The 17,216-nt window shown below is 28.5% G+C and overlaps 2 protein-coding genes across 3 annotated transcripts; both read right to left on the bottom strand.

Moving 5' to 3' along the window:
• Positions 1 to 1,970: 1,970 nt before the first annotated feature.
• Positions 1,971 to 2,994, bottom strand: LOC111030160 (cytochrome b-c1 complex subunit Rieske, mitochondrial). Its single transcript, XM_022309537.1, has one exon. The coding sequence runs from the start codon at positions 2,876 to 2,878 to the stop codon at positions 2,090 to 2,092; it is 789 nt and encodes a 262-aa protein (XP_022165229.1). The 5' UTR covers positions 2,879 to 2,994; the 3' UTR covers positions 1,971 to 2,089.
• A 1,207-nt stretch (positions 2,995 to 4,201) lies between these two features.
• On the bottom strand, positions 4,202 to 16,934 carry LOC111030125 (ATPase family AAA domain-containing protein 2-like). Of its 2 annotated transcripts, none has more exons than XM_022309486.1 (19): positions 16,241 to 16,934; positions 14,813 to 14,896; positions 14,662 to 14,735; positions 14,475 to 14,594; positions 14,067 to 14,399; positions 13,764 to 13,997; positions 9,644 to 10,158; positions 9,007 to 9,255; positions 8,730 to 8,942; positions 8,344 to 8,525; positions 8,037 to 8,208; positions 7,659 to 7,844; positions 7,291 to 7,571; positions 6,370 to 6,767; positions 5,544 to 5,641; positions 5,394 to 5,457; positions 5,138 to 5,236; positions 4,831 to 5,030; positions 4,202 to 4,541 (listed from the first exon to the last, which is right to left on the bottom strand). In XM_022309486.1, exons 2-19 carry the CDS (start codon positions 14,887 to 14,889, stop codon positions 4,473 to 4,475), a joined length of 3,564 nt encoding a protein of 1,187 aa, XP_022165178.1. In that variant the 5' UTR covers positions 14,890 to 14,896; positions 16,241 to 16,934; the 3' UTR covers positions 4,202 to 4,472. The 2 variants fall into 2 exon arrangements, with proteins under 2 accessions (XP_022165178.1, XP_022165185.1); XM_022309493.1 differs by lacking the exon at positions 16,241 to 16,934 and adding an exon at positions 15,732 to 16,213.
• Between the last annotated feature and the right edge of the window lie 282 nt (positions 16,935 to 17,216).

Genomic DNA, 17,216 nt, shown 5'->3' with positions numbered 1-17,216 from the left:
CCAATCATCACCCCCTTCCCTCCAAAAAAAAAAAAAACTATGCCATTGGATTATCCCAGTCACCAACTATATGATGTCCCCAATTTAAATATAGTATGAGAACGTAGCGATTGACAAATATTATTGGATTAATAAAATTTCTCGCACCTGAAATTTAATGGAAAATATTTGTGTAATTACACTCTACTTTTTTTAAATTTAAGCAAAAACTCATTACTTAGGACTTAGGAGGAAACATTTCCAATCCATTGAAAACTGATATTTTGTTTTGCATGGAGACACTTTAAATATCTAGAAAACATTAATCTTCAAATTTGTGATGTTGATTCCTTGCGACTATTGGCTCTTGATAGAACTTTGGAGGTCAATAGTAAAAAATTCAAAATGTTTTTGTAAATAATTTGGAGAAAAGTCCGTTTTTGACATTATTGATTATTTTGTTGCAATTAAAAATTACTAGTAGGTAGATTCTATTTTATTTTTTATATTTTATAGATACTTATTACCAAATGATAAATGTTCATTAGCATTTCTTCTTTCTTATACTTGGAATAATTTTTAAAATCTTTTGAGTCTTTCTGATACAATTATTAACATTGGTACGCCTCAAACCTCTCGCTACACAAAGATCTTAAAATTGAAACAGTCTCTAAAACAGCTTAAAATTGAAACAGTCTCTAAAACAGCTTAAAACTACTACAAAAATTTCCACACCAAAGCAGTTAACCACACTAATCCATTGATTTCTAACTTAACCAGTGAATTCATGCCAAATAACCCCTTACGTCGATTAGAAAGACACTGGTGTTGAGATCTCCTAAATCTTGACCTGCATTAATTAAAAAACAAAAATAATAAAACTCTCTACCCCAAGTTAGAGGGTATCCACACTGGTGGACTTCCCTCCCCACGCCATTTCACGTTATATTTCCACTTATATTATCAAATTTACTTATGTATTGTATATAAATATTACAGATTGTAAATATTATATTTTATCAAAAATAAATGATTAACATTCCAACATTCGACATTTTGATTTTTTTTTCTATAAATAAAAAACATTATCTTGTAAAAAGCTTAACAATTTTGCTTAATAAATGTTTTAATAATTTAAACCTTAATAAATGTTGTTAAAAATGTATGAGGTTCAATTTTTTTTTTTATAACTAAGACTTGAAAATTGAATATAGGTTCTTCAAAGTTCAAACACAATTTTTTTGTAGACATTTGAAGATTAAATTTTCTAGGATAAAATTAGTGATTCAAATGAAGAAGAACAAAACAGTTTAGTTAGGTATTTTATTGTAATTCAAAATTATTGTCCTTGAAGGCTGTTATCTTTTATGTATAGAACTTATTAAATTTTACACATTAGAAAAAATGTCACAGTTTCAAAACCTTTTGATTAATTTTATGTTTCTGTCTATTTATATCACAGACTTATTCAGTTTTCACACTAAGGGGGTATTTGACTCAAAAGTTAAATCAATGACAACAATTTCAAGTATATTAAAAATTATTATAAGAACAAAATATTTTTTGAAAAAATGAATTATTCACTTACCATAAAGTAATATAAATTTATCAATAAATAAACTTAGTAATTACCTATGTAATTGCTCCAAATTGTTTTTTGCATGCAAAATTGCAATGATTTATTATTGAATTCCAATGTAATATATTATCCATTACTCATTAGTCATTATATATTATACAGTAACTTACAGTTCAAACCCTCAATACAATATACAAAGCAAAGCGCCTAACCTGGGTATTAATTGTGAAATTATGTTTTAGGATAAACATTTACAAAGTCGCTGTTTATAATTTTTTTTATTTATATTTCAGTTTGTGGATAAATTATACAATATTTTGGAAGTAATATTTACTATTTAGCTAGACGTTTGAAATTACATACAAATATGTGTATCATAAACAAATGACATATTATTGAACATTAATTTAAGATTTCATACTTTTAGACTTTAAAAACAAAGTAATTTTCAGATAGCAAGATAACATATATTTAAAAAAATGTTAACAACGTACATGTACATCTAGAGACAAAAACTTGAATAATTACACATTAACCTACTAGAAGTGTATTATCGTTAATGAATTTATAAGGTGGTACTTCCATGTTTGTTGGTGCAGGTCCTTTACGAATCCTACCAGCTGCATCATAATGTGAACCATGACACGGGCAGTAATAACCACCCCAATCTCCTGCGTTGGCAATTGGTACACAACCTAAATGAGTGCATACTCCAACAATTACCAACCATTCGGGCTTTTGAACTCTGACAGAATCGTCTTCCGGGTCTCTGAGTTCAGCCAGAGAGGTATTTTGCTCAGCTTCGATTTCGGTGGTTGTACGATGTCTAACAAACAAGGGCTTTCCTCTCCACTTGATGGTTGCATTCTTACCCTCCGGTATATCATTAAGGTTAACTTCTATGGACGCCATGGCCAAGACATCGGCAGCTGGTGCCATTGACAAAACAAACTTGTGAACAATTGCCTTGGCGCAGAACATTGTGCCAGTGACGGCAGTACCCAAAACCATGTAAGTAAAGGCATTTCGACTTTCATATGTGTCGCGGTTAGAAGCATTCGGATCCTTCACAGAGTTACGACGGTAATCGGTATAATCTGGAATCTTGAAATCGGTGTGGACCAAACGAATTTGGGTCGCGGTGACTGAAGTTAATGCTTTCTTGGACAACAGATTACTTTGCAAGGTGAAGTTGGTCAGGTAGATTGGCCTAGGCGGCACAATTTGTTTAGACGGTTTACCTGGGCACGGCGCCTTGGTGGATGTGGTCGCCACGACTTCGGTACATCCTTTCACCGCAGTAGAAATATTACGGAACATGATTAATGAACTGTAAGTTTTAACCTACTAGGTATTAAAAAGAAAATGTAAATTCACCACAGCCGACGAAAAAAAAAGGTCGAAAAGGGCTGACCTTACTTGATATTTCGATCTATTATCACCGAATTCATATGGTATATTGGTATCGTGATAAATATATGGTAGCAAGCTGGTAACCTTATTATTGACTGCAGCTGTATACCACGATAACAGTAGTAGGGCCAAATTAGTTCCAAGGACTGCTGATTTTTGCACATCATTATCATTTATTTATTATATGGGTTTTTGCAAATTTTTTGATTATACATTTATTATTTTCAATTTTGATCATGATTCCAGATTCATGAACTAACTACTAGAAACTAAAGATATCCATACTGTTGAAAAATTAACATTTTAACATTTTTTAGCATTGACATCGATCCGGGTAAGGGGTTCAACCCTCCCCTCGATGGACACTTGACCAATATTTATACCTATAACTAGTCTTACTACTTACATATAATTTTAATTCATAATATATATTGTTTATATTAAATTTAAAAAAGTTAAACCCTTCCATTCAAAATTCCTGAGCGCAACTCTGATTAAAGATATTTAAATTATATCTTATTGTATGGTCACATATTATAATAAATGCATACTACTTAGTCTATCGTTAAATATTTTTTTGTAATGCATTACGTTTTTGAGTAGAAAAATCCTGTCATTTTCAACTTTAAAGATGTTTTTAGGTCACTCATTTTTCAATAGTTTTTAATGTATAAGACAAATTAAATTCATATTAAATTTGATGGTTGATGAATAATATTCATAGACATAATGTAATGTTTCTATTATGAGATGGACCATTTTATAATTTTTGGGACTTTATTATTATCATAACAAACGAGACTAAAATCACAGAATTATTTTATTCTGTGCTAAAATAACAAACTATAGTCAAATTAGATATAATATATATTGTTCTGTGTTTATATAGATGAATATCTTACTTTGTGACTAAAATTATTGTATCTATTATTAACATTCATCAAATGAAAAAACATAATATTATTAGAACAATTGGTAATTAATAGTATTAAAATTTGTGCAAAGTTGTTAAAAATTAGATCAACGGCAACCTAAGGTGTAATTCGAGTAGAAAAATGAATTACAAATAATAATATAATTAATACACCAATTAAGAAATTAAATTAAAAATAAAGACTAAAGATTTTGATTAAAGCCTTTATATGATTATTTTATTATAGGAATGAAAAACAAAATTTAAAACAACTTTTAAATTTGTTGTATTAGATAAATAATAACAAATTACATTAATTCACAGTTAGTTTATTTAAAATTATAACATGCCTAAGATTATAACAACATTTTAGTTACAAGTTTATATAATTTATGGAAACATGAAATTTAATATTTCAGTATAAAAAAAAAAATCAGATAAATTATAAAATAAATGGCAGTATAAAACTGATTCAGTATCATAAAAAAAATTAATACAGTTTAAATATATACCTAAATTACCATGTAATATGATGTTAAACTAAAAATGTCTTTGGCAGTTTGATACAGCACAAGATGCAAAACATATTTATACATTTTTTTCTTCAAGCTCTTTAATGTATTGAATCTTAAATTCTTCAAATTCTGCCTTTAATTCCTATACAAATAAATATAATGATTAATCACCAAATAAAACATAAATACATAAAATAAATAATCTTAAGGCTTAGATATAGATAGTTTTTCAAAAACAGTTAAATATTTCACTGTTATACATTTATGTAAAAGAATACACTACATAACAGTGTTGTAATATCAATACTAATACAAAACTAATTATATCTGTACAATTTCACAATTAATACTTTAAAAATGCATAATTGTAGACTTTAAAAATGTTATTATTATTTGTGTTTAAGCAACGAGTAAAATTATGTTATTATTACCGTAACTAGGGTGGATCGATCCCATATTTGTAAATACTGACTAATTTTATTATCGAATAAGGAAAATAAATCAATAATTCCGTCATCAATATTATAGGCGTCTAGTTGATCCCAAAATGGCATTACATCTTTGCATATGAATGTGCAAAATGAGGTCTTATCAACCTTAAGTTCTTGTTTGGGAATGACTGGTGACAACTCTATACATAAATAATTTTAATTAATATTTTTAACAAAATAAGTTTTCAATAAAAAAAGATGAAATTTAAGGAAAAAATAATAAGTTTTAATCATAAATATTACTAACCTAACTGATTACTTTCATTAGGTGTAGGACTAGGTGAAGTTGACCGGTCCACCCAGACCATAGAATGGTTGCTATCATTACTACTTTCATCAGCTACAACTAAAAATATATATATATTTAATTGCTTGATAAAATATAAATAAAAAACAAAATGTTTGCTAACCATTATGCTAAAAGAAGCCTAAAATATAATTCAATTAAAAAATCATTAATCTTTCATGCAGTCAAAACATAATATTTGTTTTTTAGTACTTACGACTTTCAATTCCATTAATTGTGTGATTACTAGTATTCTCATTGACTGTATTGTCATCATGGTCCTGAATCAATTGGAGTAAAATATTAGAATGTGATAAAGTAATACAATATTAATTAAGTATTAATTAAATTAACAAAAATAATATACTTTGGAATTTTTTGAGTATTTTTTCTTCTTAGGTGTTAAGCCTTTTTGCCACATATTACGACGTTTTTTTCTCCTGCCATTATTATCTTCAATATGATCTGAAAAAATTGTTTTTACTTATTTATTACATACAAATGGACAAGATTGTATCCATAAGTATATTATGTTGTTTTAGGTGAATATATTCTTGTGTTCAAGGACAACATTTTATTTTTATAGCAACATTGTGGGTATTATAAGCTTTGCAATAGATTTAAATAAGGTGTTAAATTAAGAGTCAAGCAATAAAATAAATTATATTCTTAAAGTATACTATGTATTAACTTGAAACTAAATTTAAGTTTAAATAGTTACAAAATTATAAATTCTGTAGAATTTATTGCAGTTAAAATATATTGTATATACTCTGTTCAAAATAAGAAACACCGAAGGTGGCAATCAGTTTTTGTCTGTGGCAGTCAAGTTAACACTACTTTGTCACCCCTGTCGAGACACCAACCTATATACCTGCCATGTAGTATAGCCATACTCCTGAGCACTAGTCGGCTGCTGTAGGCGATTCTTATTTTGAACAGAGTATAGTAATAAATATAGTTTACAGAAATAATAAATAATTGGTTTTTCAAAAAATCAATCTCTCAAACCAATTTTTACAGAATTAATACCAACTGTACAGCATAATCGGTGTATATTTTGTGATAAATAAATAATTTAAAAGTATAGAATGTCAATTATTTCATATATGTTTTAGAGGGATCAATTATTCAGTCAAAAATAATACTTTATAACTGAGCTCAGAACATATATAATTTAGATAAATAATTACCATCTTTATCTACTATTTGATCTTTCTTAATTGTGTGTACAAAATCAGGAACACAAGTTTGTTCAATCTCAGTAGCATTGCGCTTTTTGCGCTTATCTCTGATATCCCGACAAGTATCTTCAAAATCAGAGTCCATTTCTGCTTTGATAAAAGCATATGCTTTATCTCTTAAAGAACAAGCTCTATGTCTAATATGTTTATCTTCTGCACTTTTATCTGGATTGTACTCCAATGCGTTTCTTACAATAAGATCAATATCATCTAAAAAGTCTCTGGCACAAATGTAGCTATGTTTATCAATTTTACTCATAAGAGTTTCTAAATCCATAGGCTCCTTGATGATATCTAAATAATCAGGTACTTCTTCTATGTCAACTGGCTTTGTAAACATGAAAAATCTGTAAAAAAGTTATAGACCCATTAGTTGGTATCATTTACTATCTAGAAATTTGTTGGTCCAAACCAGTATAGCTAAAATTATACCGCACCAGAATAATGAACCATATAAATGATACGGTAACAAAACAGTTATCAATTTACCAGAAAGAAAGGGAGTATCCATGGATTTTAAACTATTATAATGTCTAAATGTCACCATAAACATTTATTAAAAAGAGTATTACTTGATGGGTTATACAAATAGTTTCTGAAATGTGATAGTTATAATTTTTGTACCAATTCCTAAAGCTAGATTAAAATAATGCATTATGAAAATTAAATTGTTATGTCATAGTTGTGAAAGTATTTACAGACTACATAGTAAGTATACATGTTTGGCGTTTGCTTAAATTATAATATAAAAGACACATTCATAATTTAGATTTTATTTTTGTTATCTGTAATTTATATTTAAAATACTGAAAAGAACTTTCTCATAAAAACTACAGTCGAAAAAAATTGACTTAATCAAAAAGTACTTACTGTTTATTCCGAGCAAGTTTGGCACAAATATCTCGTAAAAATATTCTGAGTTCTCTTAATGTGTTTTCTTCTTGACAAATAATATTTTTTAATTCGGATTCACTAAGTTTTGGAGGACTAGGTATAGGAGCAATTGGTAATTCTTCTAATGATTGATCATTAACTATTATAGGTGGTGTAAGGGCTTTATCAAGTAACAGAGTGAATAACGATTGTACAGCTTTTTCAGAAGGACCGGGAATAGAGTATTTTCGTTTATCACCAGAAAATATATATAATATCTGTAAAAAAAAATGAATAGTAAATTATACTACAACTTTAACTTAAAGTTGGGATATAAAAGTTTTATTATTGCATGCAATTTTTACTTCTTTAGGCAAATCCTTGAAATCATAAAGTGATGTTGCAAATATGAACACAGGAAGAGTAATATCTAATGACTCCAATAATTCTAAGAACAGCTTTTGTAGTGAAAATGTTAAACTGGTCCAAAATTCACCTATATTTGGAATAAATAAAATTGCAGGGAGATGTTTGGGAAGCTCTTTAAAAATCTGAAACAAAATAAAGCAATATTCAGTAAAGCACTTAACAAATGGATAATGTAAGGAATAATTTAATATACATTTAATTATTACTTAAAAAAGTATGGTTATTAATATAATAATCATTAAATTATATACATTACAATTCTGAAAGTGAATTATGTAGTTAGTTTATAACTGAGTAATTTATAATAGTATTACTTGTACAATAGCTTCCTCGGGAGAATATGTTGAATTGCTATGTAATGTTGTACAGCTTAATGTATGTCTATAACAATTTTCGAAATGCTGTAGAAGTGCTGGAACAACCAAAACATTTTTTGAATCCGATAAGCTGTGAACCAGAAGGCGAGGAGCTTTTGCTACTCTCAGTCTAATATGAAAATAATAAAATAATAATTTAGTAATTTAAACTAATAAAATAAAATTATAATTCAAAAATGTACAATTTATAAATATATATAATATATCTTTACTGTGAAGAATATATATTAATATAATACATTACCTTTGATTTGATTGTGAATTGAGTTCTGGAAATATTTTACTTATATAGGATATAAAATCCTCCAGTACACTATCATATAATGGACGGTAAATACTTGGTAATTTTTTAGGATTGAGCACAACGTTCCGCTCAGTAGTTGGGACAATTTTACTCATAGCTTTTTCAAAATCTTCAAGTTTTACCTAAAATGAATGTTGTATTAGAATATTTTATGAATACAATTTTTAGTTAAATTGATTAAAATGTAAAAATGGCTTATTGCTTTGGAGAGCTTTTTACAGCAATAATTAATTTAAAAAACATTGCTGATTTGTCTTTTGTTAAATTATAAATGTATTATCATTTTTAATACAAATTAAAATTTATTAAAATAAAATAAACAATACCAGAATTTTTTCCAAATCCAAGAGTAGTCTTTTTGATGTCTTATAAATTTGTGGATATGTACGATTTAATGCCTGCAATACTGATTCGGAACACAGAGCATTCAAATCAGCACCTGTATAACCAACAGTTTCTTCTGCTAGTTTAACTAATGTTTCATTCTCGGGATGATTCTTCCATTTGTTAGTTACAATACGTAATATTTGTAATCTGTCCTGTAGTAAGAAAAGTTAAATTGTAGGGGCAACAGTTAAATTAAGAATAATTATTTAATGTTACTTTGTCTGTGGGAAGAGGAAAGTAAAGCTCTTTATCAAATCTTCCAGGTCTTCTAAGAGCAGGATCAATAGAATCAATACGATTTGTGGCGCCAATAACAATCACATCACCACGATTTTCTAATCCGTCCATCATAGCCAACATGGTTGTTACAATACTATTATGTACTTGATCTTGTTTCCCCGAACGTACAGGTACTAAACCATCAAGTTCATCAAAGAATATAATAGAAGGTTTCATTTCTTTTGCCTAAAAATATATAAATGTAATTGTTAATTTTAGTTTTTACATACTGCTATTGCAAAATAAAGATATAAAAAATATGGATAAAAATTAATCTGAAATAATTTCAAGATTATCTCCTATGTAATAAACAGGAAAGTGGGATTTAAAAACCTGCATATTAATCATATATAAATTATTTATAAAATGTTGTAACTAGTCAACTTTATTTTTTATAATCCATCATTATAAATATAACTAATTTTTAGTGTCAGACTAGGAAAAATATACAAATTGGATAATATTTAAAATATACTTAACCACACCATAGATTATAAATATTTATAATCTAATATTGATTATTGACTTATTGATTGAAAAATAGCATTCTATATTGAAACTTTATACAATTTACCTTATCAAAAAGTAGTCTCAGTTGTCTTTCTGATTCACCAACCCATTTACATAATACATCGGCACTTTTACGCACAAAAAATGATACTTTTTGTCCACCTTTACTACATTCGTTAGCTAATGCTCTGGCAAGTAATGTTTTGCCTGTTCCAGGTGGTCCATGGAAAATCACTCCTTTTGCTGGATGTTGTTCAAACATTTCAAAAACATTTCTATAAATCATTGGGAAAACAACCATTTCTCGAAGACAGTCAATATGTTCTTGTAAACCACCAATATTATGAAAACCAATACCACTGTCTACTACAATTGGTTTGATATCTTCTAGGGATGGTTTATTTTTATTTTTATTTTTATCATCTCTTGTATGACCCTTGGGTTTTTTAATAACTTGAGTTTGGTTGACAGATGTTTCTAAATCATTATCAGATATTCCAGAGGAACTCGAATCAGATGAAGATGAAGATCGACGTTTTCTCGGACCATTTACCATTTTTGAAGGAGTTTTTATAGCTCCTAAAAAAAAATAAACTTATATATAAAATACTGTAAAATTGTGATTAAAAATTATATGTTTAGCAATACAAGTTTGAGAAAACACCCTTAATAAGTGGTCAAAGATGATGGATAGTAGAATTATTAACTACAAAAATTATTCGATTCTAGCGATCAGCCATAAAGTTTTATTTTAATTACTTTGAAACAATAAGTAATAACAATGAAAAAATCTTAAGGAAAATATTCATAGAACCAAAGTGAAGTGATACATCTTCACATGTTATAACAATAAAATAAAAACAGTAATTATTTTAATTTACAACAAAGATACATACATATATATTAAATACATTACTTTTATCACAGTTTTGTATGAATTGAGATACACCTACCTAACTTTTAATTAGCTAGTCAATAGTAGAATTAGCAAAACTGAAATTTATTTCAATATAGAATTATTATTTATTTTAATTAACTATTATTAATTTATTATTATTTAATCAATTATATTTTTGCTACACTGTCAACATAATTTCTTTTAAATCAAGCAAGTATTGCTGTTTTTAACAAAAAAATATAAATACTAAAATATTACTTAGATCATTTTCAAAATAGTAGTTGTTATTTAAGTATTTACACTATTATATAGTTACTCAGATACAATAGACAGAAACTTAATATTTCAAATATAAACATACAAATAGGATTTTAATATCATCATAAATATAAATTAATTCTAAAATTGAATATAACTGTCTCTGTAAGCCTATATTTTTAAGGATATATTATTTTATACTGCTTTTAGTAATTTAGTGATTTAATTTTTGATGAGTTTTTAAAATTTTTTTAAAAAACAAATTCCATAATATATTAATTTAATACTATAATAGGAATGAGCTTTTATTAATTTAGAAGATAGTTTATAAGTTAATACCAATATATCGTAAAATGGTATAAATACCTTGAAATGAATCTAAATATTTTTAAAAAGTAATTATAATATTTTGTGAACAGTACACAAACAATATACAGTGGTAAAGAGTTTCTAAGTCATAAAAATAATTTTTTTCAATCTTGTTTTTTTTTAAAATTATTTTTAATTACATAATAATTTATATAATTTGGTAAAAAATGTAAGACTTTTGACACACATTTTGAACAATTTATAAGGAACTATAAGTTAGGTTAACTAAGTTATAGTAGTCTATTAACTGATATAGAAACAATGTGCGAGGAGCCTTGTATTACATTTTCAAGCCTTTTGACCCAACAAATAACATTTTATTGACATTTAAAAAAAAAGAAAACTAAAAAAAAAATTGAAAATGATGAATAAATAAATATTGTTTATACATAAAAATATGTGAAGTATCCTCGATTATTTGTTTTTGAATAACATCAAAATAAGAAAATCACTCCCCGAGAAATCAACTGAATACCACTTCATGTAAAATTTTGAACTTCAAACACTCAAAAAAATTGAATTTGACATTCTACTTACTTTTGTAGAATCTTGTACTAAATTTAAAAATCTTAGATATGAAAAGAATTATGATCACAACAAAAACACTTTATCAAACTAGGTGTAAAAAACAGCTAAGTAAAAAAAAAAAATCTTTTAACACTATAAAGATGTGATATCATAAATAAATGCTAAGTAAATCAAATTTAAGTACACTTATTTTGTTTTAAATAATTTACTTGGCGAGAAATTATATACTTTAAATGACGCGGCATATGAAATAATGTGTACAAAATAAACAAAAGGCATTATAAGTTCATTTTAATTTAAAATAATTTAATCTACATTTCTACTCAAAATAATTTTTTGCCAAGCAAATAAATTATTGAAACAAAACAAGTGTACTCAATTTAATTAGCATTTATTTATGATATCACATATTTATAGTGCTTAAAGATCTGTTTTTTTAATTCAGTCGTTTTTTACACGTAGTTCAACGAAGTGTTTTTGATGTGATATCACCAATTATTTACATCAATAATTTTTCCGATATAGAATTATTATAAAAACGTCTTTACATCCACGAGGCCATCTCTCTTTATTACTACTGAGGCGTTACATCGAAGTCAAAGATTTGATTTTTTTTATTAAACTTGTTGTTTTTTCAAATAAGTGTTCTTTAAAAAATTCAATTTACTAAGCATTTATTTATTTACAATTCTTTGGGGGAATTAATTTTATCACTGTTTATTTTTTTTATTCAGTAAGTACTTTTTTTATTTTTCATTCTCTGTTTGTAAGCTTTAGTTGGCATATTTATAATTAATTTTGAACACGGTGATAAGTAATAACACACTGTCTAGTACACAATATACTAATTTAAACATTATAATTTAATTTAATAAGTGATAGATGATAATGAAATGAAACAATTAATAAATACGCAAATTTGAGATAGCAATAATTTTGTACTACAAAATAAAGTGGGGGAACTGATCGGAGCAAGATGCGACAGCCGTAATTCCAGATTTCATTATAATTTCTCACTAAAAAGTTTGCACATTTCCTTTAATAACTTAATTTCTAACAGTACGATTTCGATGATTTTGTCAAAATGACCATCTGCACAATTTTTCTGATTTTTTCTCCAATTTATTAAGTATTAATTGATTCAGTGGATAATAAGTAAGGTTTGGTTAAAAAAAAAACACCAACAATGTACACTGTTTAAATGGGCAACTCCTGCTACGAGATTTATGTATACTGTCGTGCCCCCATTTTTTTTTCTTGGCTCGAGCTATGACCATGGCGCTGGATATTCTAAATCAAAATAATTTGTACATTTATACAAATTTTGTCAAAATTTGGACTCTTAAAGCCTATAATTTTTTTTGTAGAATTACCTATGCTCAATTTTTTTTTAAATTTCCTCTAACAACTTAAGAGGAACCTTGTATTACACTTTCGAATATTTTGACAGAGCAAACATTTTTTTATCAACATAAATTTAAAAAAAAATTAACAATCAAAAATTGTTAAATAGCTCAACATAGGTCAAAATATTTAGATGGCGTGTAAACACATTGATGTTTTATTATGGCGTATAGAAAATTCTAACATAAACATTCACTGAATGTATCTACGGTCATTTTTTTAAAGTTACACTAAAAACAATTTTGTGTAAAAATTTACGTTTTTTCTTAATTTTTGTTTTTTGTTTAATCCGGCGCATAAAAAAAAAACTGAACATTTTAAATTTTGATCCCTTAGTTAAAATCACTAGTTAAAAGAACCAATATTTATTAGGCTGGGGTGTATTGTTTTGCTGGACAGATTAAAGAGTATATTAGGGTGCATGATGTTAAATATAAATCAGATAACATTTAATAGATTCAATTAGTAATAAATATTAATAACAACAGTTTGTAAAATAGGAAAAATACAAATACTATTTTCAATATGTTAAATAAATAAATTAGTATAGGAAGAAAGTGTGTGATATATTGGTTTTAGTAGGTAGTTATTAATGAACAATTAATGGCAATTTAGTACTAATGAAAATAACTGAATAGGTAGTAAGAATTCTACTAGAAATAAGTTTAACAATTTGTTAATTCATTAATAAAATAAAAATATAAAAGGTACCTATTATCAAACTTACTTGTATTTTTTTCTGAATGTATTTGAAATCTTTGGACCATAGGTTTAACCTTCCGCAAACTGTATCTATAATACCTTGGTCGATTGGATTGCCTGATGCTGCATTGTTTTAATCTTATAGTCCTCCTTTTCTTTTTGCCATTCAACTTCTTAATAGATGTTAAATAATCTTCAATATTCAAATTATTCAACTCCTCAGAACTCATGGATTCATCGCTACTTTGTTCTGTAGCAGCTATAAAATTAAATTTTACAGAATATATTATTATTTTTTTAATCATTTTAAAGAAAAAATTATACTAACTATTAGGTTTAGTTTGATTTTTATTTCGCGTGCGTTTTATACGAGTATACAGATCAACATTATCAATATTTTGGTCATTAGATTTGTCACTAGCTTCAGCTACAGCTCTTCTTGTTCTTGGTCGACTATCATTATTTTCAGTTGTAACTGAAACATGTTTACTTTCTGGTTTAATACTTGGTGTTGAGTTATGATTGGTTTCTTCTTCTTCATTTTCTTGGTTATCAGCATCAGCATCAGCTTCAGCATTAGCATCTTCATCTTCTTCATCATCCTCTTCATCGTCATCTACTTCTTGTTTCAATCTATAATTTCTGGTGATTCTACGTTCAACTAAATACAAATTATACTTATTAGGTATAATTGAGTATTGGAGTTACCAAAAAATATGAAAAAAATTAAGTTTACCATCTCCTTCTTCATTTACCATATTTGGATAACCTTTAAGTGCTTGAGAACCGACAATCCAAGTGTCACTATAATTTTCATATTTTAACTTTCGTTTCCTGGTACTTCTTCTAGTTCCTTCTGTATTCATAAAATACAATTAAATTATTGAGTAAGTTTTCAATATTAAATTATACTAATATTTTACCAATGTTGTTCGAATCATCGCCTTCGTGGCGATCACTACTCCCACGTGTATGATGCATAGTTGAAAATTTAGACCTTAAGATTACAAGCATCAATAAATATTTAATATTTGTAAGGATAAATTTTACAATAATCAATAAGGTATACTTTACCTTGTGTGAACAACTGGTGTAAAAATTTGATCATCAGATTGATCAGATTGACTTGTAAATCTGCTTCGGTTCCTCATTATGTATCTACAAAAATTATTACATAAAAATATTTAGTTAAATTATTTTAATTACAATATTAATAGACGTATGAATAGGCAAGCACTGATTTTCTAAAACATTTGTTGCATTGCATAATTTATAACGTTTTTTTTTCTTGATGTCACATATTATAACTAACATTACTACAACAGCAGTACAACATATTAGTCTACTTGTTGTAACAGTTTGTGTAATAGTTTTTTAACTTTGAACTTTTTTATTTTAGTATTTAAACTTATTTGAGTTGTTTTTTTAATTATGCCAATAGACGGATTGTAATGATAAATGAGACAATAGAATCAAAATTGGAGCGACCAACTATTCAATTAAATTAAGTATGCATGCATCTAATGAATTATAAAATATTATTTATTACAATTTAATTTTAAAGGATTTACGAATATTTAATATAAATACAAGAATTGCATAGCTGATATTACATAGTATTTATATTTTATAGTTAGGTGTTCATTGTATGTGAACGTCAAATACCCAGGTTAAAAATCTACAGATTGTTGTATTTCAATTATGTTACAGCTGATTAGATAATGAAATATACAAACTAACATCTATGGATAAAAATAAAAAAATGTTTTAACAATCATAGACCAACGGTAAGCAAATTAAATTTGACTTAGGTACACAATGTTATGGTAAAATAAAAAAAACAACGGAATACGTCTTCTACTTAAACATGAAAAAGCAGCAGGTAGTTGGTGCAGTGTAAAAAACATAAAACTACTGTAGCACTGTTAGACAGACGACAAGGTTGTTAATAATAACAATCAATCGTCCTCCAACCATACAAAAAAACACCTACCAATGCTGTCGAACGGAGGAACGTCAAGTCTCACGATTTGCTAGTAATGCACATTGCAACTTGCAATTAGCAGCGATCATTCGGAAATGCGTGCACTATCTACAATCACTCGGCAGATACGACGACAGTGCCGAGTGCATTTCACTTATATAGTAGCGACCTCGTTGATAACACGTCGTAAAAAACAATAATTAATAGTAGAAAAAAACCCCGTTTGAAAAACGTGTCGCAAATCGATCGGCAAGGTAAAAATGTGACGAAAACTATTTGACGAGGGAAAATAATAATAACAAACTAAGGAGGTGGTTCATATCGAAGAAATTCCGCCAATTTGCTATTGTGTTCCGCAGCGTTCACGCGCGCACGCACTCTAACTGATAATAATAATAATAATAATAATAGTAATAATAATAACGACGAACAGTCATGGTCTACGAGTGACATGCGATGGTGGGGTACTGGGGTGGCTTTCCGAAATCGTTAAGTCCAAAAACCGTTTCCAAACTCACTACTCGTTTGACGGTGTAACCGCCGACCGTTCGGAGGTGAGGGAGCACAGTAGCCAACGTCGCCAGGACAAAAAGGATCGAGTCCGTCCGCAGTGGCCCGCCTTGGAGTTAAGTCGGAACTTGGATTACTACGTCAGGCGTTCGCGGACTGGGCGCTGTTGAACGGCGACATCAACGGTCGCATGCTGAGGGTGTAGCTGTCGGAGGAGAATTTTGGGTCTTGGGAGGCGGCACGACGGGCTAGAACGCAAGTGGTGTGTACACTGGCGAGTTCGGAGTTTCTGACTTCTATATAGTCGCAGTACCAGCGCGGTACACTTTACTACGAGCACCGCGAGAGCGAGCCGTCGACGGGACGAGTGAAACGGTTCGATACTTTGATAGCCAGCCGCGCTGTGGGTGCTGCTCTACAACTGCTTTCGGCGAATGAGTGAGCGAGGAGTCTGCGGCCGCGGTGAGAGTGTGAGTCGCGTTACTACGCGAGTCACGAGAGAGCAAGCGCCGACTGCCGAGATGGCTTGGAAGGCTGGAACACGTCTGGAACTTTGGATAGTGGATAACTGAAAACTAGAAAACTAGAAAAGTAGAAAGTAGAAATGGAAAACATAACAATGCTATTACTGATACAATAACGATTTGTCGACAAACAAAACACTGAAAACAGCTGAAGTTGCAGCTGTTGAGCTGTCTTGTATTAGGACCGAGATAGATTTTTTTAAGATTTTTTCAGTGGCCATACTGAGCGATCGTCGTGTTCTTATCACAACCCTCACGAGGTCGTTATCATGCATTATCCGTTGACAACAACAATATTTACGTCACAACTCGCGAGTTTCTGTGTAATTTTGATTTTTTACTTTTTTAGTCACGACCAAGGGTGTCGGACTGCGCGAGTGTGACTGCGGTATCTCGGTCTGGACCCTGGACGTAAGGAATGAATGGATATTAAGAGGGCGTTATGGTACCGAAATTCGGC

Source organism: Myzus persicae, unplaced genomic scaffold, assembly GCF_001856785.1.
Source record: "Myzus persicae strain clone G006 unplaced genomic scaffold, MPER_G0061.0, whole genome shotgun sequence".
Lineage (NCBI taxonomy): Eukaryota > Metazoa > Arthropoda > Insecta > Hemiptera > Aphididae > Myzus > Myzus persicae.
Note: the sequence above shows the minus strand (reverse complement) of the source record. Positions and strands in the feature narration are given on the sequence as shown.